This window comes from Rhinoderma darwinii (genome assembly GCF_050947455.1).
Source record: "Rhinoderma darwinii isolate aRhiDar2 chromosome 2 unlocalized genomic scaffold, aRhiDar2.hap1 SUPER_2_unloc_56, whole genome shotgun sequence".
Lineage (NCBI taxonomy): Eukaryota > Metazoa > Chordata > Amphibia > Anura > Rhinodermatidae > Rhinoderma > Rhinoderma darwinii.
The window spans coordinates 432,170-457,156 of NW_027461725.1; the positions used below are offsets into that span (position 1 = coordinate 432,170).

Here is a 24,987-nt window from a genome sequence, read left to right on the forward strand (position 1 = left end):
GGTGCTGCATCAATCAGTGGCTGGCTCAGGTGCAGCTCTTTAACCTACCTAGGAGGGAGGGCGGAGAGAAGACAAGGAAGGTGAATGAGCTGTTCCAATGTGAAATGCCGGAAACACAGAAACACAGACGACACAAAACAAGAGGTGGCAATGTATTAATTAATTGCATTTAATAAATTAGCTCATTATCACACATGACTGTACAAATGCATTGTCCAACAGGTGTTGAAATAATGGGATTAAAAGGGGAGATCCCATCCGAAAGACAAAAACAATGGCAAACACAAAAAGCACTTTTGGAATCTGATTTTAGTAAACACATAAGGAAAGGGTGCACCGGTCCTGGAAATACTGCAATACCAGGTCAATGCGTGGAGTGGACAGAGCAAGCTCTATTTCCATCTCCCTGTTCTAAAAATCCATTTAATATATGGTCCCCAGATAGGGGACGTATCAGATATTAAACTGATAAGAACAGATACTACACTTGATCTTAGCCAAAAGGCCGAGAAGCGATAACCCGAACGTGCCGCGCGTTTTGCTTATTTTGCTTGCACCACAATGCAGTGCTGAAAGAGGAGGAATCGACATAAAAACGCCTTCCTGGCAACGCCCAAATGCCCTCCTGCCGTACAAACACTGGCAGCAGCAGCAGCAGCAGCAGCAGTAAGTGCATGCCCACTGCCACCCCTTCTCCTTTCACACCTTGTATCAGCTTTAATCCAGTCCAGTGCTGCCTGCTGAGCAGCACTGACCAACACTGCCTGGGCCCAGGCTTTTATCTCTGAGGCCCCATTATGATGTCAGAAAGCTGGCTCTGGCTCCTGAGGTCTCCACTATGACACGTGCAAAGTTCCGTCTGAACTTTATATAAGACGGTGCGGCTCAGTCAGTCACTCAGTGTTGCCTGAGAGGGCAACACTGCAACAGCCGGCCCCCAGGCTGTCTTTTTTTTGCACAGCTAGTTGCCTCCAGGAGGCCACAAGAGGGAGACAAGGGACTGCAAAATGGAAAATAGGCATCCACCAACTTTACAGACAACTTGTTCTCCTTGCTCCTACAACCTCCATCCTTGCACAGTTTGTTATTCTTCCAGGTAACATAGTAACAAATCCAAATTGCTGCTCTCTTTGTAGGCAAGCAAGGGTTTGTTGCAACTGCAATTCTTACTTCTTCTTGAAATGTAGGGACCACAGTACATTCCATCACATCCATCTAGTGTACACAGGTAGGTCCATTGTGACGGGCGGGCGGGCGGGCGGGCTGGCTGGCTGCTTTAATGGCTGTTTGCTGTTCCCCTACTCCACTCCACTATTTGACTATGGTGCTGCATCAATCAGTGGCTGGCTCAGGTGCAGCTCTTTAACCTACCTAGGAGGGAGGGCGGAGAGAAGACAAGGAAGGTGAATGAGCTGTTCCAATGTGAAATGCCGGAAACACAGAAACACAGACAACACAAAACAAGAGGTGGCAATGTATTAATTAATTGCATTTAATAAATTAGCTCATTATCACACATGACTGTACAAATGCATTGTCCAACAGGTGTTGAAATAATGGGATTAAAAGGGGAGATCCCATCCGAAAGACAAAAACAATGGCAAACACAAAAAGCACTTTTGGAATCTGATTTTAGTAAACACATAAGGAAAGGGTGCACCGGTCCTGGAAATACTGCAATACCAGGTCAATGCGTGGAGTGGACAGAGCAAGCTCTATTTCCATCTCCCTGTTCTAAAAATCCATTTAATATATGGTCCCCAGATAGGGGACGTATCAGATATTAAACTGATAAGAACAGATACTACACTTGATCTTAGCCAAAAGGCCGAGAAGCGATAACCCGAACGTGCCGCGCGTTTTGCTTCTTTTGCTTGCACCACAATGCAGTGCTGAAAGAGGAGGAATCGACATAAAAACGCCTTCCTGGCAACGCCCAAATGCCCTCCTGCCGTGCAAACACTGGCAGCAGCAGCAGCAGCAGTAAGTGCATGCCCACTGCCACCCCTTCTCCTTTCACACCTTGTATCAGCTTTAATCCAGTCCAGTGCTGCCTGCTGAGCAGCACTGACCAACACTGCCTGGGCCCAGGCTTTTATCTCTGAGGCCCCATTATGATGTCAGAAAGCTGGTTCTGGCTCCTGAGGTCTCCACTATGACACGTGCAAAGTTCCGTCTGAACTTTATATAAGACGGTGCGGCTCAGTCAGTCACTCAGTGTTGCCTGAGAGGGCAACACTGCAACAGCCGGCCCCCAGGCTGTCTTTTTTTTGCACAGCTAGTTGCCTCCAGGAGGCCACAAGAGGGAGACAAGGGACTGCAAAATGGAAAATAGGCATCCACCAACTTTACAGACAACTTGTTCTCCTTGCTCCTACAACCTCCATCCTTGCACAGTTTGTTATTCTTCCAGGTAACATAGTAACAAATCCAAATTGCTGCTCTCTTTGTAGGCAAGCAAGGGTTTGTTGCAACTGCAATTCTTACTTCTTCTTGAAATGTAGGGACCACAGTACATTCCATCACATCCATCTAGTGTACACAGGTAGGTCCATTGTGACGGGCGGGCGGGCGGGCTGGCTGCTTTAATGGCTGTTTGCTGTTCCCCTACTCCACTCCACTATTTGACTATGGTGCTGCATCAATCAGTGGCTGGCTCAGGTGCAGCTCTTTAACCTACCTAGGAGGGAGGGCGGAGAGAAGACAAGGAAGGTGAATGAGCTGTTCCAATGTGAAATACCGGAAACACAGAAACACAGACGACACAAAACAAGAGGTGGCAATGTATTAATTAATTGCATTTAATAAATTAGCTCATTATCACACATGACTGTACAAATGCATTGTCCAACAGGTGTTGAAATAATGGGATTAAAAGGGGAGATCCCATCCGAAAGACAAAAACAATGGCAAACACAAAAAGCACTTTTGGAATCTGATTTTAGTAAACACATAAGGAAAGGGTGCACCGGTCCTGGAAATACTGCAATACCAGGTCAATGCGTGGAGTGGACAGAGCAAGCTCTATTTCCATCTCCCTGTTCTAAAAATCCATTTAATATATGGTCCCCAGATAGGGGACGTATCAGATATTAAACTGATAAGAACAGATACTACACTTGATCTTAGCCAAAAGGCCGAGAAGCGATAACCCGAACGTGCCGCGCGTTTTGCTTCTTTTGCTTGCACCACAATGCAGTGCTGAAAGAGGAGGAATCGACATAAAAACGCCTTCCTGGCAACGCCCAAATGCCCTCCTGCCGTGCAAACACTGGCAGCAGCAGCAGTAAGTGCATGCCCACTGCCACCCCTTCTCCTTTCACACCTTGTATCAGCTTTAATCCAGTCCAGTGCTGCCTGCTGAGCAGCACTGACCAACACTGCCTGGGCCCAGGCTTTTATCTCTGAGGCCCCATTATGATGTCAGAAAGCTGGCTCTGGCTCCTGAGGTCTCCACTATGACACGTGCAAAGTTCCGTCTGAACTTTATATAAGACGGTGCGGCTCAGTCAGTCACTCAGTGTTGCCAGAAGAGGCTGGACGCAGCTGCAGGCTTAAGGGAAGCCGACATGACCGTCCTGGTAGGGAAAGGGTTAATGTTACGAGGTCAGGGAAAGTTGAAGGAGCTGAAGGAGGGACGGGGAGGAGTTAAGGGGGGCGGGGGGGGCCGTTGCTGTGCTTCCCGCTGTTTCTCGGCATTGAGCCGGGAGCAGCGGGAGGAGTAACACACAGTAAGCAAAGCTCCCCGTTGCCTGGCTCTTTAGTAATGGCAGAGGCCCTGATTTTAGAGCGGCTGCGTGCCGCTGCTGTGCACCACGGTCCCGGATGGCTGGAGGAGACCGTGGCTGCATTAACGCGGATCCCGGACGCCGTTTCGCCACGCCGGGCACGGCGTTCGGGGTCTGTTGTAAGGGACAGGCTCCCCTCCCCCGGCCCCCTTACGAGCATGGCTATGGCGGCGGGGGGGGAGTCGGCAACAACCGCTCCTGCGCTGGGCAGGCAGAGAGCGGTGCCAGGGGTGACGGCGATGCGGGCTGTGTCGACCCGTCCCTCTCGGCGGTCCCGACCTCCAGAGCGCCTTAGTCCGGAGGTAGTCCCGCGGACACGGCGTCGCAGAGGGAGCCCGATCCCGGACGCTGCAGGCCAGGCAGCTGGGAGGACCGCCCCTTCCCAGGCCCTGCGTCCTGGCAGGAATCCCAGGCCGCGACGGGGTCCGGCGGTAAGCAGGGAGTCGCAGGCTGGGCTCCCTGTCACCCCTCCCCCATCAGATGGAAGATGTCGAGAGCAAGGTACGGCCGCCCCGCATGGTGATGTTCCGGCCAGGGGGCAGGCTTCGTCAGGATCGTCTAGACGGACGACTAGATCTGCAGCGACATCGAGGCAACAGGTCCGGTCGGAAGTCTGGGTCCCGGCGGTCGGGCGGCAGGTTGCCGGCCCATCGGTCAGCGCGTCCTCATCCCCTTTCCGAAGATGTCGTTGGGAGGGACAGTCGTCGGCGAGAGAAGAACTGGAGGAAGGTGAACTGGACGTCTATCGTCGAGGTCAGGATGGTCCGGCTGACGGGAACACAGCGCCTGTGCAGCCCGGTGAGTGTATAACTCCATTATTGTCTTATCCAGCGATTTTTATGTCGGGTGTCGGCGGGGGGGCTGCTAGCATAGCATCGGGGGCCGGTAGTGGCGCGGGCGGACGCGACGGAGCGGGTTTGGCAGATTTAGTGGGTTGCTTACGGGCTGGTGGGGCGCCTTGATAGGGCCGCGGCGCCGGTAGTAACGGAAGTGTCCCCTGCGGTAGTTTGGGAAGGCCCCAGGGACGTGGGATCGTTGCAGGCGCGTCCTGTGGTGGCGGTTAGAGAGGCGGTCGCGGTGTCGGTGCAGACTGAGGCACAGAAGGACGGCGATCGAGTGCGCATGGACGATCGTGCTCGGGGGGAGGTGTATGTTTGTTTTGAGGGTCCGTTGGGGGCGCATTTAAAGCAGGAGGTGCGTGATCGGATCTGGAAAGATGAATACGTTGAAATTTTTTTTCTCTCTTGCCGCTGGCTAAATTCAATTTGGATAAGGGCAAGCGGGATGAGAGTAAAAAGGACGAGGAGGAACGGCGGCGGTATAGGCTTATCCCGCAGACGTTCGTTAATTGGTCGCAGGCGTTCGCCATATTGGCTAGTGTGATAGGGGAAAAGGCGCCGGAAAATTGTTCGGCGTTATTTTGTTATTTTGATGCTATTGGGGAGGCTCATAGGGCGTATGGGGGTCAGGCGTGGCTGCGATATGATGAGCAATTCCGTCAGCGGAAGGCGGTTCGGCCGGCGATTCGGTGGGACCAGAAGGATATTGCTCTCTGGTTACGGGTTACGGCTCCGGTTAGGCAGCCCGTTCCCGGGAGCGGTGGCCAGGGAGGCCAGTCTAGTCAGAGTGGACCAAGCGGCGGGGGAAAGGCGGGGTTTTGCTGGCAATTCAATGAAGGCCAGTGCAAGTTTGGGGCCACGTGCAAGTTCAAGCACGTGTGCTCCGAGTGTAATGGTGCATCACACGGGGCGGCAAAATGTCTGCGAAAAAAGAGGTCCGGGAACCAGCACGGGGCTGGTCAAGGGGGTGTCGCCGGTGAGGGTGGAAAGGATGGCCCTTTATCTAAATGAGTATCCGGATAGGGCGGCAGCTAGGTTGCTTTATGAAGGGTTTAGTGTTGGTTTTGTTATTCCTCCGCCTCCTTATGAGGTTCCGGTTACGGGGAGAAATTTAAAATCGGCTTACTTGCATGTGGAAGTCGTGTCGGAAAAGTTGTTAAAAGAAGTTTCGTTGGGGCGCATGTCGGGGCCATTTGTGGAGTCGCCGGTGAAAGATTTAGTTGTGTCCCCTTTGGGTATTGTCCCTAAACGCGAGCCCGGAAAGTTTCGTTTGATTCAACATTTATCGTATCCCAAAGGTTCGTCGGTAAATGACGGGATTGATCACGAGTTGTGCTCCGTAGTTTATACCTCATTCGATAAGGCGGTGGGGTTAGTGCGGGCTGCGGGTCCTGGGGCGCTGCTAGCAAAAACTGACATCGAGGCGGCGTTCAGGTTGTTGCCGGTCCATACAGAAAGCAACGGCTGTTGGGTTGTTTTTGGAATGGGGCCTTTTACGTGGATCAGTGCCTTCCGATGGGGTGTTCCCTTTCTTGTGCATACTTCGAGGCGTTTAGTAGCTTCGTGGAGTGGGTAAAGAGGGGAGTATCCGGGGTCGACTCGTTGATCCATTACTTAGATGATTTGTTATGCGTTGGCCCGGGGGGTTCGCCGGTTTGCGGTAATTTGCTTCATGCTCTACAGAAGGTGGCGAGGGATTTTGGGATTCCTTTGGCGCCGAAAAAAAACGGAGGGCCCGGTAGCGACGATTTGTTTTTTGGGAATCGAAATAGACTCGGTGGCAATGGAGTGTCGTCTCCCGGCGGATAAGTTGGGTGCTTTGAGGCTGGAGGTTCAACGGGCTTGTAGAATGAAGAAAGTGACGCTGAGGGAGCTTCAGTCGCTGCTGGGGAAGTTGAATTTCGCCTGCCGGATTATGCCGATGGGGAGGGTGTGTGGTAGGAGGTTGGCGGCGGCAACGGTGGGAGTGCGTGCGCCGCATCATTTTGTGCGGCTCAAGGAGGAGTACCGTGCTGATCTTCAGGTTTGGAATGACTTCTTGGGCCAGTTCAATGGTCGCTCGCTATGGATGGCCCCAGCGCAGGATACGAGTGTTTTGAATATTTTCACGGATGCGGCTGGGGCGGGTGGTTTTGGAGCTTACGGGGGAGGTCCGTGGTGCGCAGGTCAATGGCCGGCTAGCTGGGTGTCCAGTGGACTCACGCGGAATCTGGCCCTGCTCGAGCTGTTTCCCATCGGGGTGGCGGCTACCATTTGGGGGGACAGGCTCAGGGATAAGAAGGTCCGTTTTTTACTGCGACAACATGGGGGTGGTGCTTGCCATTAATAACATCACGGCGTCCTTTCCTCCGGTAGTTCAATTGTTGCGACATTTAGTGTTGGTATGTTTGTCGTTGAACGCGTGGGTGGTGGCGGTGCATGTCCCGGGTGTACGGAATTGTATCGCTGATGCTCTTTCTCGCTCGCAGTGGGACCGGTTTCGGCAATTGGCACCGGGAGCGGAACGTCTCGGTTTGGCTTGTCCGCAGCATCTTTGGGATCTGGTCTCGGTCCTGTAGAACAATTGGTACAAAGGTCTTTGGCGCGCACGACGTGGAGTGCTTATGCTGCTTGTTGGAGGCAGTGGGAGGAGTGGGTAAGAGAGTTGGGTGACGTCAATACGGATAGAGACAGGTTGGTGGCACTTTTGTACTGGTTAGGGGACGCCTGGGAGGCGGGGTTTTCAGTGGCGAAGGTGAACCGGTTCATGTCTGCGGTGGCGTTTGGGTTTAAGTTGCGGGGCTTTCAGGATGTATCGAAGGAATTTCTGGTATCGCAGGCTTTGAAGGGGTTGCGCCCCGGGGTCGGTTATGTGCCCAGTAGAGTGCATGCGGGGTTTTACGCCAAACAGGGGGTCTCCAGATTTGCCTTTGTTACGTCAGGTGGACGGGTCGTTTTTGTCCAGGTTTCAGTTTGGAGCTGTATTTAAAAAATGTTTGACGGCGGTTGGTGTCGCGGCAGGCTCATATTCATCTCATTCCTTCAGGATTGGCGCAGCAACAGAAGCGGGGCGCTGGGGGTTGGATGATGAGGGGGTGAGGCGTATTGGTCGTTGGGAGTCCAACAGGTTTAAGTCCTATGTCCGCCCCCATATGTTATGAATTTTGCTGTTAACGCTTTACAAATGTTATATGGTGGTGCCTAATTGTTTTTTCAGTTTCAGAGTCGCCTCCGTGTTTGGTGTGGTTGATGGGTCATTCTTACGTGCACTGGGGGGCTTTGAGGGCGGACGTCCGCCCGAATGGTCGCCAGTTGCGCATTCCGCGACAGGATGCGGTTGTGCATTGGCTGGGTTTTAGAGGTATGTCGTGGAGCAGGGTGTTGGCGGAATTCCAGACATATGCTCGGCTTGATAGGGTTCCGGAGGTCTTAGTGTTGCACGTGGGTGGGAATGACTTAGGAGTCCGCCCCTTTCGTGAGTTGGTGCGGGATACCAAACATGATATGTTGTGTTTGTGGGTATCTTATCCCAAGTTGGTGATAGTGTGGTCGGACATAGTCCCAAGAAAGCATTGGCGGTTAGCTAGATCTGTGGAGAGAGTCAATAAGGCTCGCATTAAAGTTAATCGGGCGGTGTCCCGTTTTGTGGCAAAAAACGGGGGCATTTGCGTGAGGCATAGGGATTTGGAGTCAGGAGTGGGGAATTTCTGGAGGAGTGACGGGGTTCATCTGACCGAGGTTGGCATTGATCTTTGGAGCTTGGCGATAGCAGAAGGAATAGAAAGGGCGGTGGTGGTGTGGAGGAACTCACAGGCTTAAGGTGGTCAAGGCCTGTTTCGCTGTGGCGGGGGGAGTCCTTGAGGCCAGTCAGTACAAAATGGTGGGGGGGTCGCATCGGGGGTATGCGTCCCCCAAAAAAGGTACATGGTTGAAGACTTCATCGGGTGGTATCCCTTTGAAGTGGTCTTCTGGTAGAAGGTATATCACTTGAAGGCTTCATCGGGTGTTATCCCTTTGAAGTGGACTTCTAGTGGTCGGTATATCACTTGAGGGCTTCATCGGGTGTTATCCCCTTGAAGTGGACTTCTAGTGGTCGGTATATCACTGGAGGGCTTCATCGGGTGTTATCCCCTTGAAGTGGACTTCTAGTGGTTGGAGCCATCTGCAGAGGTGAACGGTGCTTCCGAGCTGGTTTACGGCTGGAGGTAATTGGTGGTTTGCAGATGGCTAATTCGGTGTGTTCTTTAAAAAGGACTATCTGAGGGGGCTTCAAGGACTTCCTCTGCTCGGGTTAATGTTATGACCCATGTTGGGTCATGTGAATTATTAGGAGGAATTCTCTGGTGGATTCCTAACTAGTTATCCGAATGTTTCGGATTTAAATTGTTTTTATAAAACTGTGAAATTAATAAACGGCTGCTGTGGCCATTTCACATCCAACCTCGGTGTCATGTGTCGTTACTAAATGGGGATGGGGGATAGTATGGTTTAAGGTTAACACACGACTCTACCTAGGCAGGTCAAGAAGAGGCTGGACGCAGCTGCAGGCTTAAGGGAAGCCGACATGACCGTCCTGGTAGGGAAAGGGTTAATGTTACGAGGTCAGGGAAAGTTGAAGGAGCTGAAGGAGGGACGGGGAGGAGTTAAGGGGGGCGGGGGGGGCCGTTGCTGTGCTTCCCGCTGTTTCTCGGCATTGAGCCGGGAGCAGCGGGAGGAGTAACACACAGTAAGCAAAGCTCCCACCCTCCCACCCTTGTTTTGTTACTCTTTAGGTCTTATGTACGTCTGGCTATGAGCGTTGTGTTTTTATTTTGTGTGCTTATTTAACATGTTTTTCTTTTTTCCGGAGTAGGTTCTGTTGTCATGGCAGCTGGCGGGGGGAGTCCTTGAGGCCAGTCAGTACAAAATGGTGGGGGGGTCGCATCGGGGGTATGCGTCCCCCAAAAAAGGTACATGGTTGAAGACTTCATCGGGTGGTATCCCTTTGAAGTGGTCTTCTGGTAGAAGGTATATCACTTGAAGGCTTCATCGGGTGTTATCCCTTTGAAGTGGACTTCTAGTGGTCGGTATATCACTTGAGGGCTTCATCGGGTGTTATCCCCTTGAAGTGGACTTCTAGTGGTCGGTATATCACTGGAGGGCTTCATCGGGTGTTATCCCCTTGAAGTGGACTTCTAGTGGTTGGAGCCATCTGCAGAGGTGAACGGTGCTTCCGAGCTGGTTTACGGCTGGAGGTAATTGGTGGTTTGCAGATGGCTAATTCGGTGTGTTCTTTAAAAAGGACTATCTGAGGGGGCTTCAAGGACTTCCTCTGCTCGGGTTAATGTTATGACCCATGTTGGGTCATGTGAATTATTAGGAGGAATTCTCTGGTGGATTCCTAACTAGTTATCCGAATGTTTCGGATTTAAATTGTTTTTATAAAACTGTGAAATTAATAAACGGCTGCTGTGGCCATTTCACATCCAACCTCGGTGTCATGTGTCGTTACTAAATGGGGATGGGGGATAGTATGGTTTAAGGTTAACACACGACTCTACCTAGGCAGGTCATGAGAGGGCAACACTGCAACAGCCGGCCCCCAGGCTGTCTTTTTTTTGCACAGCTAGTTGCCTCCAGGAGGCCACAAGAGGGAGACAAGGGACTGCAAAATGGAAAATAGGCATCCACCAACTTTACAGACAACTTGTTCTCCTTGCTCCTACAACCTCCATCCTTGCACAGTTTGTTATTCTTCCAGGTAACATAGTAACAAATCCAAATTGCTGCTCTCTTTGTAGGCAAGCAAGGGTTTGTTGCAACTGCAATTCTTACTTCTTCTTGAAATGTAGGGACCACAGTACATTCCATCACATCCATCTAGTGTACACAGGTAGGTCCATTGTGACGGGCGGGCGGGCGGGCGGGCGGGCGGGCTGGCTGGCTGCTTTAATGGCTGTTTGCTGTTCCCCTACTCCACTCCACTATTTGACTATGGTGCTGCATCAATCAGTGGCTGGCTCAGGTGCAGCTCTTTAACCTACCTAGGAGGGAGGGCGGAGAGAAGACAAGGAAGGTGAATGAGCTGTTCCAATGTGAAATGCCGGAAACACAGAAACACAGACGACACAAAACAAGAGGTGGCAATGTATTAATTAATTGCATTTAATAAATTAGCTCATTATCACACATGACTGTACAAATGCATTGTCCAACAGGTGTTGAAATAATGGGATTAAAAGGGGAGATCCCATCCGAAAGACAAAAACAATGGCAAACACAAAAAGCACTTTTGGAATCTGATTTTAGTAAACACATAAGGAAAGGGTGCACCGGTCCTGGAAATACTGCAATACCAGGTCAATGCGTGGAGTGGACAGAGCAAGCTCTATTTCCATCTCCCTGTTCTAAAAATCCATTTAATATATGGTCCCCAGATAGGAGACGTATCAGATATTAAACTGATAAGAACAGATACTACACTTGATCTTAGCCAAAAGGCCGAGAAGCGATAACCCGAACGTGCCGCGCGTTTTGCTTCTTTTGCTTGCACCACAATGCAGTGCTGAAAGAGGAGGAATCGACATAAAAACGCCTTCCTGGCAACGCCCAAATGCCCTCCTGCCGTGCAAACACTGGCAGCAGCAGCAGCAGCAGTAGGTGCATGCCCACTGCCACCCCTTCTCCTTTCACACCTTGAATCAGCTTTAATCCAGTCCAGTGCTGCCTGCTGAGCAGCACTGACCAACACTGCCTGGGCCCAGGCTTTTATCTCTGAGGCCCCATTATGATGTCAGAAAGCTGGCTCTGGCTCCTGAGGTCTCCACTATGACACGTGCAAAGTTCCGTCTGAACTTTATATAAGACGGTGCGGCTCAGTCAGTCACTCAGTGTTGCCTGAGAGGGCAACACTGCAACAGCCGGCCCCCAGGCTGTCTTTTTTTTGCACAGCTAGTTGCCTCCAGGAGGCCACAAGAGGGAGACAAGGGACTGCAAAATGGAAAATAGGCATCCACCAACTTTACAGACAACTTGTTCTCCTTGCTCCTACAACCTCCATCCTTGCACAGTTTGTTATTCTTCCAGGTAACATAGTAACAAATCCAAATTGCTGCTCTCTTTGTAGGCAAGCAAGGGTTTGTTGCAACTGCAATTCTTACTTCTTCTTGAAATGTAGGGACCACAGTACATTCCATCACATCCATCTAGTGTACACAGGTAGGTCCATTGTGACGGGCGGGCGGGCGGGCGGGCGGGCTGGCTGCTTTAATGGCTGTTTGTTGTTCCCCTACTCCACTCCACTATTTGACTATGGTGCTGCATCAATCAGTGGCTGGCTCAGGTGCAGCTCTTTAACATACCTAGGAGGGAGGGCGGAGAGAAGACAAGGAAGGTGAATGAGCTGTTCCAATGTGAAATGCCGGAAACACAGAAACACAGACGACACAAAACAAGAGGTGGCAATGTATTAATTAATTGCATTTAATAAATTAGCTCATTATCACACATGACTGTACAAATGCATTGTCCAACAGGTGTTGAAATAATGGGATTAAAAGGGGAGATCCCATCCGAAAGACAAAAACAATGGCAAACACAAAAAGCACTTTTGGAATCTGATTTTAGTAAACACATAAGGAAAGGGTGCACCGGTCCTGTAAATACTGCAATACCAGGTCAATGCGTGGAGTGGACAGAGCAAGCTCTATTTCCATCTCCCTGTTCTAAAAATCCATTTAATATATGGTCCCCAGATAGGGGACGTATCAGATATTAAACTGATAAGAACAGATACTACACTTGATCTTAGCCAAAAGGCCGAGAAGCGATAACCCGAACGTGCCGCGCGTTTTGCTTCTTTTGCTTGCACCACAATGCAGTGCTGAAAGAGGAGGAATCGACATAAAAACGCCTTCCTGGCAACGCCCAAATGCCCTCCTGCCGTGCAAACACTGGCAGCAGCAGCAGCAGCAGCAGTAAGTGCATGCCCACTGCCACCCCTTCTCCTTTCACACCTTGTATCAGCTTTAATCCAGTCCAGTGCTGCCTGCTGAGCAGCACTGACCAACACTGCCTGGGCCCAGGCTTTTATCTCTGAGGCCCCATTATGATGTCAGAAAGCTGGCTCTGGCTCCTGAGGTCTCCACTATGACACGTGCAAAGTTCCGTCTGAACTTTATATAAGACGGTGCGGCTCAGTCAGTCACTCAGTGTTGCCTGAGAGGGCGACACTGCAACAGCCGGCCCCCAGGCTGTCTTTTTTTTGCACAGCTAGTTGCCTCCAGGAGGCCACAAGAGGGAGACAAGGGACTGCAAAATGGAAAATAGGCATCCACCAACTTTACAGACAACTTGTTCTCCTTGCTCCTACAACCTCCATCCTTGCACAGTTTGTTATTCTTCCAGGTAACATAGTAACAAATCCAAATTGCTGCTCTCTTTGTAGGAAAGCAAGGGTTTGTTGCAACTGCAATTCTTACTTCTTCTTGAAATGTAGGGACCACAGTACATTCCATCACATCCATCTAGTGTACACAGGTAGGTCCATTGTGACGGGCGGGCGGGCGGGCTGGCTGCTTTAATGGCTGTTTGCTGTTCCCCTACTCCACTCCACTATTTGACTATGGTGCTGCATCAATCAGTGGCTGGCTCAGTTGCAGCTCTTTAACCTACCTAGGAGGGAGGGCGGAGAGAAGACAAGGAAGGTGAATGAGCTATTCCAATGTGAAATGCCGGAAACACAGAAACACAGACGACACAAAACAAGAGGTGACAATGTATTAATTAATTGCATTTAATAAATTAGCTCATTATCACACATGACTGTACAAATGCATTGTCCAACAGGTGTTGAAATAATGGGATTAAAAGGGGAGATCCCATCCGAAAGACAAAAACAATGGCAAACACAAAAAGCACTTTTGGAATCTGATTTTAGTAAACACATAAGGAAAGGGTGCACCGGTCCTGGAAATACTGCAATACCAGGTCAATGCGTGGAGTGGACAGAGCAAGCTCTATTTCCATCTCCCTGTTCTAAAAATCCATTTAATATATGGTCCCCAGATAGGGGACGTATCAGATATTAAACTGATAAGAACAGATACTACACTTGATCTTAGCCAAAAGGCCGAGAAGCGATAACCCGAACGTGCCGCGCGTTTTGCTTCTTTTGCTTGCACCACAATGCAGTGCTGAAAGAGGAGGAATCGACATAAAAACGCCTTCCTGGCAACGCCCAAATGCCCTCCTGCCGTGCACACCCTGGCAGCAGCAGCAGCAGCAGCAGTAAGTGCATGCCCACTGCCACCCCTTCTCCTTTCACACCTTGTATCAGCTTTAATCCAGTCCAGTGCTGCCTGCTGAGCAGCACTGACCAACACTGCCTGGGCCCAGGCTTTTATCTCTGAGGCCCCATTATGATGTCAGAAAGCTGGCTCTGGCTCCTGAGGTCTCCACTATGACACGTGCAAAGTTCCGTCTGAACTTTATATAAGACGGTGCGGCTCAGTCAGTCACTCAGTGTTGCCTGAGAGGGCGACACTGCAACAGCCGGCCCCCAGGCTGTCTTTTTTTTGCACAGCTAGTTGCCTCCAGGAGGCCACAAGAGGGAGACAAGGGACTGCAAAATGGAAAATAGGCATCCACCAACTTTACAGACAACTTGTTCTCCTTGCTCCTACAACCTCCATCCTTGCACAGTTTGTTATTCTTCCAGGTAACATAGTAACAAATCCAAATTGCTGCTCTCTTTGTAGGAAAGCAAGGGTTTGTTGCAACTGCAATTCTTACTTCTTCTTGAAATGTAGGGACCACAGTACATTCCATCACATCCATCTAGTGTACACAGGTAGGTCCATTGTGACGGGCGGGCGGGCTGGCTGGCTGCTTTAATGGCTGTTTGCTGTTCCCCTACTCCACTCCACTATTTGACTATGGTGCTGCATCAATCAGTGGCTGGCTCAGGTGCAGCTCTTTAACCTACCTAGGAGGGAGGGCGGAGAGAAGACAAGGAAGGTGAATGAGCTGTTCCAATGTGAAATGCCGGAAACACAGAAACACAGACGACACAAAACAAGAGGTGGCAATGTATTAATTAATTGCATTTAATAAATTAGCTCATTATCACACATGACTGTACAAATGCATTGTCCAACAGGTGTTGAAATAATGGGATTAAAAGGGGAGATCCCATCCGAAAGACAAAAACAATGGCAAACACAAAAAGCACTTTTGGAATCTGATTTTAGTAAACACATAAGGAAAGGGTGCACCGGTCCTGGAAATACTGCAATACCATGTCAATGCGTGGAGTGGACAGAGCAAGCTCTATTTCCATCTCCCTGTTCTAAAAATCCATTTAATATATAGTCCACAGATAGGGGACGTATCAGATATTAAACTGATAAGAACAGATACTACACTTGATCTTAGCCAAAAGGCCGAGAAGCGATAACCCGAACGTGCCGCGCGTTTTGCTTCTTTTGCTTGCACCACAATGCAGTGCTGAAAGAGGAGGAATCGACATAAAAACGCCTTCCTGGCAACGCCCAAATGCCCTCCTGCCGTGCAAACACTGGCAGCAGCAGCAGCAGCAGTAAGTGCATGCCCACTGCCACCCCTTCTCCTTTCACACCTTGTATCAGCTTTAATCCAGTCCAGTGCTGCCTGCTGAGCAGCACTGACCAACACTGCCTGGGCCCAGGCTTTTATCTCTGAGGCCCCATTATGATGTCAGAAAGCTGGCTCTGGCTCCTGAGGTCTCCACTATGACACGTGCAAAGTTCCGTCTGAACTTTATATAAGACGGTGCGGCTCAGTCAGTCACTCAGTGTTGCCTGAGAGGGCAACACTGCAACAGCCGGCCCCCAGGCTGTCTTTTTTTTGCACAGCTAGTTGCCTCCAGGAGGCCACAAGAGGGAGACAAGGGACTGCAAAATGGAAAATAGGCATCCACCAACTTTACAGACAACTTGTTCTCCTTGCTCCTACAACCTCCATCCTTGCACAGTTTGTTATTCTTCCAGGTAACATAGTAACAAATCCAAATTGCTGCTCTCTTTGTAGGCAAGCAAGGGTTTGTTGCAACTGCAATTCTTACTTCTTCTTGAAATGTAGGGACCACAGTACATTCCATCACATCCATCTAGTGTACACAGGTAGGTCCATTGTGACGGGCGGGCGGGCGGGCTGGCTGCTTTAATGGCTGTTTGCTGTTCCCCTACTCCACTCCACTATTTGACTATGGTGCTGCATCAATCAGTGGCTGGCTCAGGTGCAGCTCTTTAACCTACCTAGGAGGGAGGGCGGAGAGAAGACAAGGAAGGTGAATGAGCTGTTCCAATGTGAAATGCCGGAAACACAGAAACACAGACGACACAAAACAAGAGGTGGCAATGTATTAATTAATTGCATTTAATAAATTAGCTCATTATCACACATGACTGTACAAATGCATTGTCCAACAGGTGTTGAAATAATGGGATTAAAAGGGGAGATCCCATCCGAAAGACAAAAACAATGGCAAACACAAAAAGCACTTTTGGAATCTGATTTTAGTAAACACATAAGGAAAGGGTGCACCGGTCCTGGAAATACTGCAATACCAGGTCAATGCGTGGAGTGGACAGAGCAAGCTCTATTTCCATCTCCCTGTTCTAAAAATCCATTTAATATATGGTCCCCAGATAGGGGACGTATCAGATATTAAACTGATAAGAACAGATACTACACTTGATCTTAGCCAAAAGGCCGAGAAGCGATAACCCGAACGTGCCGCGCGTTTTGCTTCTTTTGCTTGCACCACAATGCAGTGCTGAAAGAGGAGGAATCGACATAAAAACGCCTTCCTGGCAACGCCCAAATGCCCTCCTGCCGTGCACACACTGGCAGCAGCAGCAGCAGTAAGTGCATGCCCACTGCCACCCCTTCTCCTTTCACACCTTGTATCAGCTTTAATCCAGTCCAGTGCTGCCTGCTGAGCAGCACTGACCAACACTGCCTGGGCCCAGGCTTTTATCTCTGAGGCCCCATTATGATGTCAGAAAGCTGGCTCTGGCTCCTGAGGTCTCCACTATGACACGTGCAAAGTTCCGTCTGAACTTTATATAAGACGGTGCGGCTCAGTCAGTCACTCAGTGTTGCCTGAGAGGGCAACACTGCAACAGCCGGCCCCCAGGCTGTCTTTTTTTTGCACAGCTAGTTGCCTCCAGGAGGCCACAAGAGGGAGACAAGGGACTGCAAAATGGAAAATAGGCATCCACCAACTTTACAGACAACTTGTTCTCCTTGCTCCTACAACCTCCATCCTTGCACAGTTTGTTATTCTTCCAGGTAACATAGTAACAAATCCAAATTGCTGCTCTCTTTGTAGGAAAGCAAGGGTTTGTTGCAACTGCAATTCTTACTTCTTCTTGAAATGTAGGGACCACAGTACATTCCATCACATCCATCTAGTGTACACAGGTAGGTCCATTGTGACGGGCGGGCGGGCTGGCTGGCTGCTTTAATGGCTGTTTGCTGTTCCCCTACTCCACTCCACTATTTGATTATGGTGCTGCATCAATCAGTGGCTGGCTCAGGTGCAGCTCTTTAACCTACCTAGGAGGGAGGGCGGAGAGAAGACAAGGAAGGTGAATTAGCTGTTCCAATGTGAAATGCCGGAAACACAGAAACACAGACGACACAAAACAAGAGGTGGCAATGTATTAATTAATTGCATTTAATAAATTAGCTCATTATCACACATGACTGTACAAATGCATTGTCCAACAGGTGTTGAAATAATGGGATTAAAAGGGGAGATCCCATCCGAAAGACAAAAACAATGGCAAACACAAAAAGCACTTTTGGAATCTGATTTTAGTAAACACATAAGGAAAGGGTGCACCGGTCCTGGAAATACTGCAATACCAGGTCAATGCGTGGAGTGGACAGAGCAAGCTCTATTTCCATCTCCCTGTTCTAAAAATCCATTTAATATATAGTCCCCAGATAGGGGACGTATCAGATATTAAACTGATAAGAACAGATACTACACTTGATCTTAGCCAAAAGGCCGAGAAGCGATAACCCGAACGTGCCGCGCGTTTTGCTTCTTTTGCTTGCACCACAATGCAGTGCTGAAAGAGGAGGAATCGACATAAAAACGCCTTCCTGGCAACGCCCAAATGCCCTCCTGCCGTGCAAACACTGGCAGCAGCAGCAGCAGCAGTAAGTGCATGCCCACTGCCACCCCTTCTCCTTTCACACCTTGTATCAGCTTTAATCCAGTCCAGTGCTGCCTGCTGAGCAGCACTGACCAACACTGCCTGGGCCCAGGCTTTTATCTCTGAGGCCCCATTATGGTGTCAGAAAGCTGGCTCTGGCTCCTGAGGTCTCCACTATGACACGTGCAAAGTTCCGTCTGAACTTTATATAAGACGGTGCGGCTCAGTCAGTCACTCAGTGTTGCCTGAGAGGGCAACACTGCAACAGCCGGCCCCCAGGCTGTCTTTTTTTTGCACAGCTAGTTGCCTCCAGGAGGCCACAAGAGGGAGACAAGGGACTGCAAAATGGAAAATAGGCATCCACCAACTTTACAGACAACTTGTTCTCCTTGCTCCTACAACCTCCATCCTTGCACAGTTTGTTATTCTTCCAGGTAACATAGTAACAAATCCAAATTGCTGCTCTCTTTGTAGGCAAGCAAGGGTTTGTTGCAACTGCAATTCTTACTTCTTCTTGAAATGTAGGGACCACAGTACATTCCATCACATCCATCTAGTGTACACAGGTAGGTCCATTGTGACGGGCGGGCGGCCTGGCTGGCTGCTTTAATGGCTGTTTGCTGTTCCCCTACTCCACTCCACTATTTGACTATGGTGCTGCATCAATCAGTGGCTGGCTCAGGTGCAGCTCTTTAACCTACCTAGGAGGGAGGGCGGAGAGAAGACAAGGAAGGTGAATGAGCTGTTCCAATGTGAAATGCCGGAAACACAGAAACACAGACGACACAAAACAAGAGGTGGCAATGTATTAATTAATTGCATTTAATAAATTAGCTCATTATCACACATGACTGTACAAATGCATTGTCCAACAGGTGTTGAAATAATGGGATTAAAAGGGGAGATCCCATCCGAAAGACAAAAACAATGGCAAACACAAAAAGCACTTTTGGAATCTGATTTTAGTAAACACATAAGGAAAGGGTGCACCGGTCCTGGAAATACTGCAATACCAGGTCAATGCGTGGAGTGGACAGAGCAAGCTCTATTTCCATCTCCCTGTTCTAAAAATCAATTTAATATATGGTCCCCAGATAGGGGACGTATCAGATATTAAACTGATAAGAACAGATACTACACTTGATCTTAGCCAAAAGGCCGAGAAGCGATAACCCGAACGTGCCGCGCGTTTTGCTTCTTTTGCTTGCACCACAATGCAGTGCTGAAAGAGGAGGAATCGACATAAAAACGCCTTCCTGGCAACGCCCAAATGCCCTCCTGCCGTGCAAACACTGGCAGCAGCAGCAGTAAGTGCATGCCCACTGCCACCCCTTCTCCTTTCACACCTTGTATCAGCTTTAATCCAGTCCAGTGCTGCCTGCTGAGCAGCACTGACCAACACTGCCTGGGCCCAGGCTTTTATCTCTGAGGCCCCATTATGATGTCAGAAAGCTGGCTCTGGCTCCTGAGGTCTCCACTATGACACGTGCAAAGTTCCGTCTGAACTTTATATAAGACGGTGCGGCTCAGTCAGTCACTCAGTGTTGCCTGAGAGGGCAACACTGCAACAGCCGGCCCCCAGGCTGTCTTTTTTTTGCACAGCTAGTTGCCTCCAGGAGGCCACAAGAGGGAGACAAGGGACTGCAAAATGGAAAATAGGCATCCACCAACTTTACAGACAACTTGTTCTCCTTGCTCCTACAACCTCCATCCTTGCACAGTTTGTTATTCTTCCAGGTAACATAGTAACAAATCCAAATTGCTGCTCTCTTTGTAGGCAAGCAAGGGTTTGTTGCAACTGCAATTCTTACTTCTTCTTGAAATGTAGGGACCACAGTACATTCCATCACATCCATCTAGTGTACACAGGTAGGTCCATTGTGACGGGCGGGCGGGCGGGCGGGCGGGCGGGCTGGCTGGCTGCTTTAATGGCTGTTTGCTGTTCCCCTACTCCACTCCACTATTTGACTATGGTGCTGCATCAATCAGTGGCTGGCTCAGGTGCAGCTCTTTAACCTACCTAGGAGGGAGGGCGGAGAGAAGACAAGGAAGGTGAATGAGCTGTTCCAATGTGAAATGCCGGAAACACAGAAACACAGACGACACAAAACAAGAGGTGGCAATGTATTAAATAATTGCATTTAATAAATTAACTCATTATCACACATGACTGTACAAATGCATTGTCCAACAGGTGTTGAAATAATGGGATTAAAAGGGGAGATCCCATCCGAAAGACAAAAACAATGGCAAACACAAAAAGCACTTTTGGAATCTGATTTTAGTAAACACATAAGGAAAGGGTGCACCGGTCCTGGAAATACTGCAATACCAGGTCAATGCGTGGAGTGGACAGAGCAAGCTCTATTTCCATCTCCCTGTTCTAAAAATCCATTTAATATATGGTCCCCAGATAGGAGACGTATCAGATATTAAACTGATAAGAACAGATACTACACTTGATCTTAGCCAAAAGGCCGAGAAGCGATAACCCGAACGTGCCGCGCGTTTTGCTTCTTTTGCTTGCACCACAATGCAGTGCTGAAAGAGGAGGAATCGACATAAAAACGCCTTCCTGGCAACGCCCAAATGCCCTCCTGCCGTGCAAACACTGGCAGCAGCAGCAGCAGCAGTAAGTGCATGCCCACTGCCACCCCTTCTCCTTTCACACCTTGTATCAGCTTTAATCCAGTCCAGTGCTGCCTGCTGAGCAGCACTGACCAACACTGCCTGGGCCCAGGCTTTTATCTCTGAGGCCCCATTATGATGTCAGAAAGCTGGCTCTGGCTCCTGAGGTCTCCACTATGACACGTGCAAAGTTCCGTCTGAACTTTATATAAGACGGTGCGGCTCAGTCAGTCACTCAGTGTTGCCTGAGAGGGCAACACTGCAACAGCCGGCCCCCAGGCTGTCTTTTTTTTGCACAGCTAGTTGCCTCCAGGAGGCCACAAGAGGGAGACAAGGGACTGCAAAATGGAAAATAGGCATCCACCAACTTTACAGACAACTTGTTCTCCTTGCTCCTACAACCTCCATCCTTGCACAGTTTGTTATTCTTCCAGGTAACATAGTAACAAATCCAAATTGCTGCTCTCTTTGTAGGCAAGCAAGGGTTTGTTGCAACTGCAATTCTTACTTCTTCTTGAAATGTAGGGACCACAGTACATTCCATCACATCCATCTAGTGTACACAGGTAGGTCCATTGTGACGGGCGGGCGGGCGGGCTGGCTGCTTTAATGGCTGTTTGCTGTTCCCCTACTCCACTCCACTATTTGACTATGGTGCTGCATCAATCAGTGGCTGGCTCAGGTGCAGCTCTTTAACCTACCTAGGAGGGAGGGCGGAGAGAAGACAAGGAAGGTGAATGAGCTGTTCCAATGTGAAATACCGGAAACACAGAAACACAGACGCCACAAAACAAGAGGTGGCAATGTATTAATTAATTGCATTTAATAAATTAGCTCATTATCACACATGACTGTACAAATGCATTGTCCAACAGGTGTTGAAATAATGGGATTAAAAGGGGAGATCCCATCCGAAAGACAAAAACAATGGCAAACACAAAAAGCACTTTTGGAATCTGATTTTAGTAAACACATAAGGAAAGGGTGCACCGGTCCTGGAAATACTGCAATACCAGGTCAATGCGTGGAGTGGACAGAGCAAGCTCTATTTCCATCTCCCTGTTCTAAAAATCCATTTAATATATGGTCCCCAGATAGGGGACGTATCAGATATTAAACTGATAAGAACAGATACTACACTTGATCTTAGCCAAAAGGCCGAGAAGCGATAACCCGAACGTGCCGCGCGTTTTGCTTCTTTTGCTTGCACCACAATGCAGTGCTGAAAGAGGAGGAATCGACATAAAAACGCCTTCCTGGCAACGCCCAAATGCCCTCCTGCCGTGCAAACACTGGCAGCAGCAGCAGTAAGTGCATGCCCACTGCCACCCCTTCTCCTTTCACACCTTGTATCAGCTTTAATCCAGTCCAGTGCTGCCTGCTGAGCAGCACTGACCAACACTGCCTGGGCCCAGGCTTTTATCTCTGAGGCCCCATTATGATGTCAGAAAGCTGGCTCTGGCTCCTGAGGTCTCCACTATGACACGTGCAAAGTTCCGTCTGAACTTTATATAAGACGGTGCGGCTCAGTCAGTCACTCAGTGTTGCCTGAGAGGGCAACACTGCAACAGCCGGCCCCCAGGCTGTCTTTTTTTTGCACAGCTAGTTGCCTCCAGGAGGCCACAAGAGGGAGACAAGGGACTGCAAAATGGAAAATAGGCATCCACCAACTTTACAGACAACTTGTTCTCCTTGCTCCTACAACCTCCATCCTTGCACAGTTTGTTATTCTTCCAGGTAACATAGTAACAAATCCAAATTGCTGCTCTCTTTGTAGGCAAGCAAGGGTTTGTTGCAACTGCAATTCTTACTTCTTCTTGAAATGTAGGGACCACAGTACATTCCATCACATCCATCTAGTGTACACAGGTAGGTCCATTGTGACGGGCGGGCGGGCGGGCGGGCGGGCGGGCTGGCTGGCTGCTTTAATGGCTGTTTGCTGTTCCCCTACTCCACTCCACTATTTGACTATGGTGCTGCATCAATCAGTGGCTGGCTCAGGTGCAGCTCTTTAACCTACCTAGGAGGGAGGGCGGAGAGAAGACAAGGAAGGTGAATGAGCTGTTCCAATGTGAAATGCCGGAAACACAGAAACACAGACGACACAAAACAAGAGGTGGCAATGTATTAATTAATTGCATTTAATAAATTAGCTCATTATCACACATGACTGTACAAATGCATTGTCCAACAGGTGTTGAAATAATGGGATTAAAAGGGGAGATCCCATCCGAAAGACAAAAACAATGGCAAACACAAAAAGCACTTTTGGAATCTGATTTTAGTAAACACATAAGGAAAGGGTGCACCGGTCCTGGAAATACTGCAATACCAGGTCAATGCGTGGAGTGGACAGAGCAAGCTCTATTTCCATCTCCCTGTTCTAAAAATCCATTTAATATATGGTCCCCAGATAGGGGACGTATCAGATATTAAACTGATAAGAACAGATACTACACTTGATCTTAGCCAAAAGGCCGAGAAGCGATAACCCGAACGGGCCGCGCGTTGACCGAGCCTGCCCAATACTGCTGTTCACCCCTTGCAGCGATTCAGCCTACTCCTAGGCAATTCCATGGGGCCCTGCAGGCTCACACACACTCACAGCTACTAAGCGGGAGGAGAATAAAGGCCGGAGAGGAAGCAAGACAGGATTTGCTTCTTTTGCTTGCACCACAATGCAGTGCTGAAAGAGGAGGAATCGACATAAAAACGCCTTCCTGGCAACGCCCAAATGCCCTCCTGCCGTGCAAACACTGGCAGCAGCAGCAGCAGCAGTAAGTGCATGCCCACTGCCACCCCTTCTCCTTTCACACCTTGTATCATCTTTAATCCAGAAGAGGCTGGACGCAGCCTGCAGGGATTAAGGGAAGCCGACATGACCGTCCTAGTAGGGAAAGGGTTAATTAGGTGAGGGAGAGTTGGAGGGGGGACGGGGAGGAGTTAAGGGGGACGGGGGGCAGTTACTGAGCTTCCCGCTGTTTCTCGGCATTGAGCCGGAAGCAGCGGGAGGAGTAACACAGAAATAGTAAGCTCCCCGTTGCCCGTGCTTCTCAGGATGGCAGAGGCTTTAATGTTAGAGCGGCTGCGGGCCGCTGCTGTGCACCACGGTCCCGGATGGCTAGAGGAGACCGTGGCTGCAATAACTAAGATCCCGGACGCCGTTTCGCCACGTCGGGCCCGGCGTTCGGGGTCTGTTGCACAGGACAGGCTCCCCTCCCCCGGCCCCCTTACAAGCATGGTTATGGCGGCGGGGGGGGAGTCGGCAACAACCGCTCCTGCGCAGAGCAGGCAGAGAGCGTTGCCGGGGGTGACGGCGACGCAGGCCGGGTCGACCCGTCCCTCTCGGCGGTCCCGACCTCCAGAGCGCCTCAGTCCGGAGGCAGTCCCGCGGACACGGCGTCGCAGAGGGAGCCCGATCCCGGACGCTGCAGGCCAGGCATCTGGGAGGACCGCCCCTTCTCAGGCCCTGCGTCCTGGCAGGAATCCCAGGCCGCGACGGGGTCCGGCGGTAAGCAGGGAGTCGCAGGCTGGGCTCCCTGTCACCCCTCCCCCATCAGATGGAAGATTTGGAGGACAAGGTACGGCCGCCCCGCCTGGTGATGTTCCGGCCAGGGGGCAGGCTTCGTCAGGATCGTCTAGACGGACGCCTAGATCTGCAGCGACGTCGAGGCAACAGGTCCGGTCGGAAGTCTGGGTCCCGGCGGTCGGGCGGCAGGTTGCCGGCCCATCGGTCAGCGCGTCCTCATCCCCGTTCCACAGATGTCGTTGGGATGGACAGTCGTCAGCGAGAGAAGAGCTGGAGGAAGGTGAACTGGACGTGTATCGTCGAGGTCAGGATGGTCCGGCTGACGGGAACACAGCGCCTGTGCAGCCCGGTGAGTGTATAACTCCATCTCTGTCTTATCCAGCGATTTTTATGTCGGGTGTCGGCGGGGGGGCTGCTAGTATTGCATCGGGGGCCGGTAGTGGCGCGGGCGGACGCGACGGAGCGGGTTTGGCGGACTTAGTGGGTTGCTTACGGGAGCTGGTGGGGCGCCTAGACAGGGCCGCGGCGCCGGTAGTAACGGAAGTGTCCCCTGCGGTAGTTGGGAAGGCCCCAGGGACGTGGGATCGGTACAGGCGCGTCCCGTGATGGCGGTTAGAGAGGCGGTCGCGGTGTCGGTACAGACCGAGGCACAAAAGGATGGCGATCGAGTGCGTATTGATGATCGTGTTCGGGGGGAGGTGTACGTTTGTTTTGAAGGTTCGTTGGGGGCGCATTTAAAGCAGGAGGTGCGCGAGCGGATCTGGAAGGACGAGTAGGTTGAAATTTTTTCTCTCTTGCCACTCGCTAAATTTAATTTGGATAAGAGCAAGCGGGATGAGAGTAAAAAGGACGAGGAGGAACGGCGGCGGTATAGGCTTATCCCGCAGACGTTCGTTAATTGGTCGCAGGCGTTCGCCATATTGGCTAGTGTGATAGGGGAAAAGGCGCCGGAAAATTGTTCGGCGTTGTTTTGTTATTTTGATGCCATTGGGGAGGCTCACAGGGCGTATGGGGGTCAAGCATGGCTGCGATACGAT

At 50.3% G+C, this 24,987-nt stretch overlaps 1 protein-coding gene and 13 non-coding genes across 14 annotated transcripts; 1 reads left to right on the forward strand and 13 right to left on the reverse strand.

Moving 5' to 3' along the window:
* Positions 1 to 326: 326 nt before the first annotated feature.
* LOC142680522 (U2 spliceosomal RNA) lies at positions 327 to 517 on the reverse strand. Its single transcript, XR_012852995.1, has one exon. It is a non-coding gene; the product is annotated as a U2 spliceosomal RNA (small nuclear RNA).
* Positions 518 to 1,649: 1,132 nt separating this feature from the next.
* Positions 1,650 to 1,840, reverse strand: LOC142680523 (U2 spliceosomal RNA). The gene has a single exon (XR_012852996.1). It is a non-coding gene; the product is annotated as a U2 spliceosomal RNA (small nuclear RNA).
* Positions 1,841 to 2,958: 1,118 nt separating this feature from the next.
* Positions 2,959 to 3,149, reverse strand: LOC142680524 (U2 spliceosomal RNA). The gene has a single exon (XR_012852997.1). It is a non-coding gene; the product is annotated as a U2 spliceosomal RNA (small nuclear RNA).
* A 565-nt stretch (positions 3,150 to 3,714) lies between these two features.
* On the forward strand, positions 3,715 to 8,651 carry LOC142680048 (uncharacterized). Its single transcript, XM_075847288.1, has 2 exons — positions 3,715 to 4,586; positions 7,824 to 8,651. Exons 1-2 carry the CDS (start codon positions 3,767 to 3,769, stop codon positions 8,423 to 8,425), a joined length of 1,422 nt encoding a protein of 473 aa, XP_075703403.1. The 5' UTR covers positions 3,715 to 3,766; the 3' UTR covers positions 8,426 to 8,651.
* Positions 8,652 to 10,907: 2,256 nt separating this feature from the next.
* LOC142680845 (U2 spliceosomal RNA) lies at positions 10,908 to 11,098 on the reverse strand. The gene has a single exon (XR_012853259.1). It is a non-coding gene; the product is annotated as a U2 spliceosomal RNA (small nuclear RNA).
* A 1,126-nt stretch (positions 11,099 to 12,224) lies between these two features.
* Positions 12,225 to 12,415, reverse strand: LOC142680886 (U2 spliceosomal RNA). Its single transcript, XR_012853292.1, has one exon. It is a non-coding gene; the product is annotated as a U2 spliceosomal RNA (small nuclear RNA).
* Positions 12,416 to 13,536: 1,121 nt separating this feature from the next.
* Positions 13,537 to 13,727, reverse strand: LOC142680526 (U2 spliceosomal RNA). Its single transcript, XR_012852998.1, has one exon. It is a non-coding gene; the product is annotated as a U2 spliceosomal RNA (small nuclear RNA).
* A 1,121-nt stretch (positions 13,728 to 14,848) lies between these two features.
* LOC142680920 (U2 spliceosomal RNA) lies at positions 14,849 to 15,039 on the reverse strand. The gene has a single exon (XR_012853319.1). It is a non-coding gene; the product is annotated as a U2 spliceosomal RNA (small nuclear RNA).
* A 1,118-nt stretch (positions 15,040 to 16,157) lies between these two features.
* LOC142680527 (U2 spliceosomal RNA) lies at positions 16,158 to 16,348 on the reverse strand. The gene has a single exon (XR_012852999.1). It is a non-coding gene; the product is annotated as a U2 spliceosomal RNA (small nuclear RNA).
* A 1,115-nt stretch (positions 16,349 to 17,463) lies between these two features.
* Positions 17,464 to 17,654, reverse strand: LOC142680391 (U2 spliceosomal RNA). Its single transcript, XR_012852888.1, has one exon. It is a non-coding gene; the product is annotated as a U2 spliceosomal RNA (small nuclear RNA).
* A 1,118-nt stretch (positions 17,655 to 18,772) lies between these two features.
* On the reverse strand, positions 18,773 to 18,963 carry LOC142680389 (U2 spliceosomal RNA). The gene has a single exon (XR_012852887.1). It is a non-coding gene; the product is annotated as a U2 spliceosomal RNA (small nuclear RNA).
* A 1,128-nt stretch (positions 18,964 to 20,091) lies between these two features.
* On the reverse strand, positions 20,092 to 20,282 carry LOC142680846 (U2 spliceosomal RNA). Its single transcript, XR_012853260.1, has one exon. It is a non-coding gene; the product is annotated as a U2 spliceosomal RNA (small nuclear RNA).
* Positions 20,283 to 21,400: 1,118 nt separating this feature from the next.
* On the reverse strand, positions 21,401 to 21,591 carry LOC142680528 (U2 spliceosomal RNA). The gene has a single exon (XR_012853000.1). It is a non-coding gene; the product is annotated as a U2 spliceosomal RNA (small nuclear RNA).
* Positions 21,592 to 22,719: 1,128 nt separating this feature from the next.
* LOC142680530 (U2 spliceosomal RNA) lies at positions 22,720 to 22,910 on the reverse strand. Its single transcript, XR_012853001.1, has one exon. It is a non-coding gene; the product is annotated as a U2 spliceosomal RNA (small nuclear RNA).
* Positions 22,911 to 24,987: the final 2,077 nt, after the last annotated feature.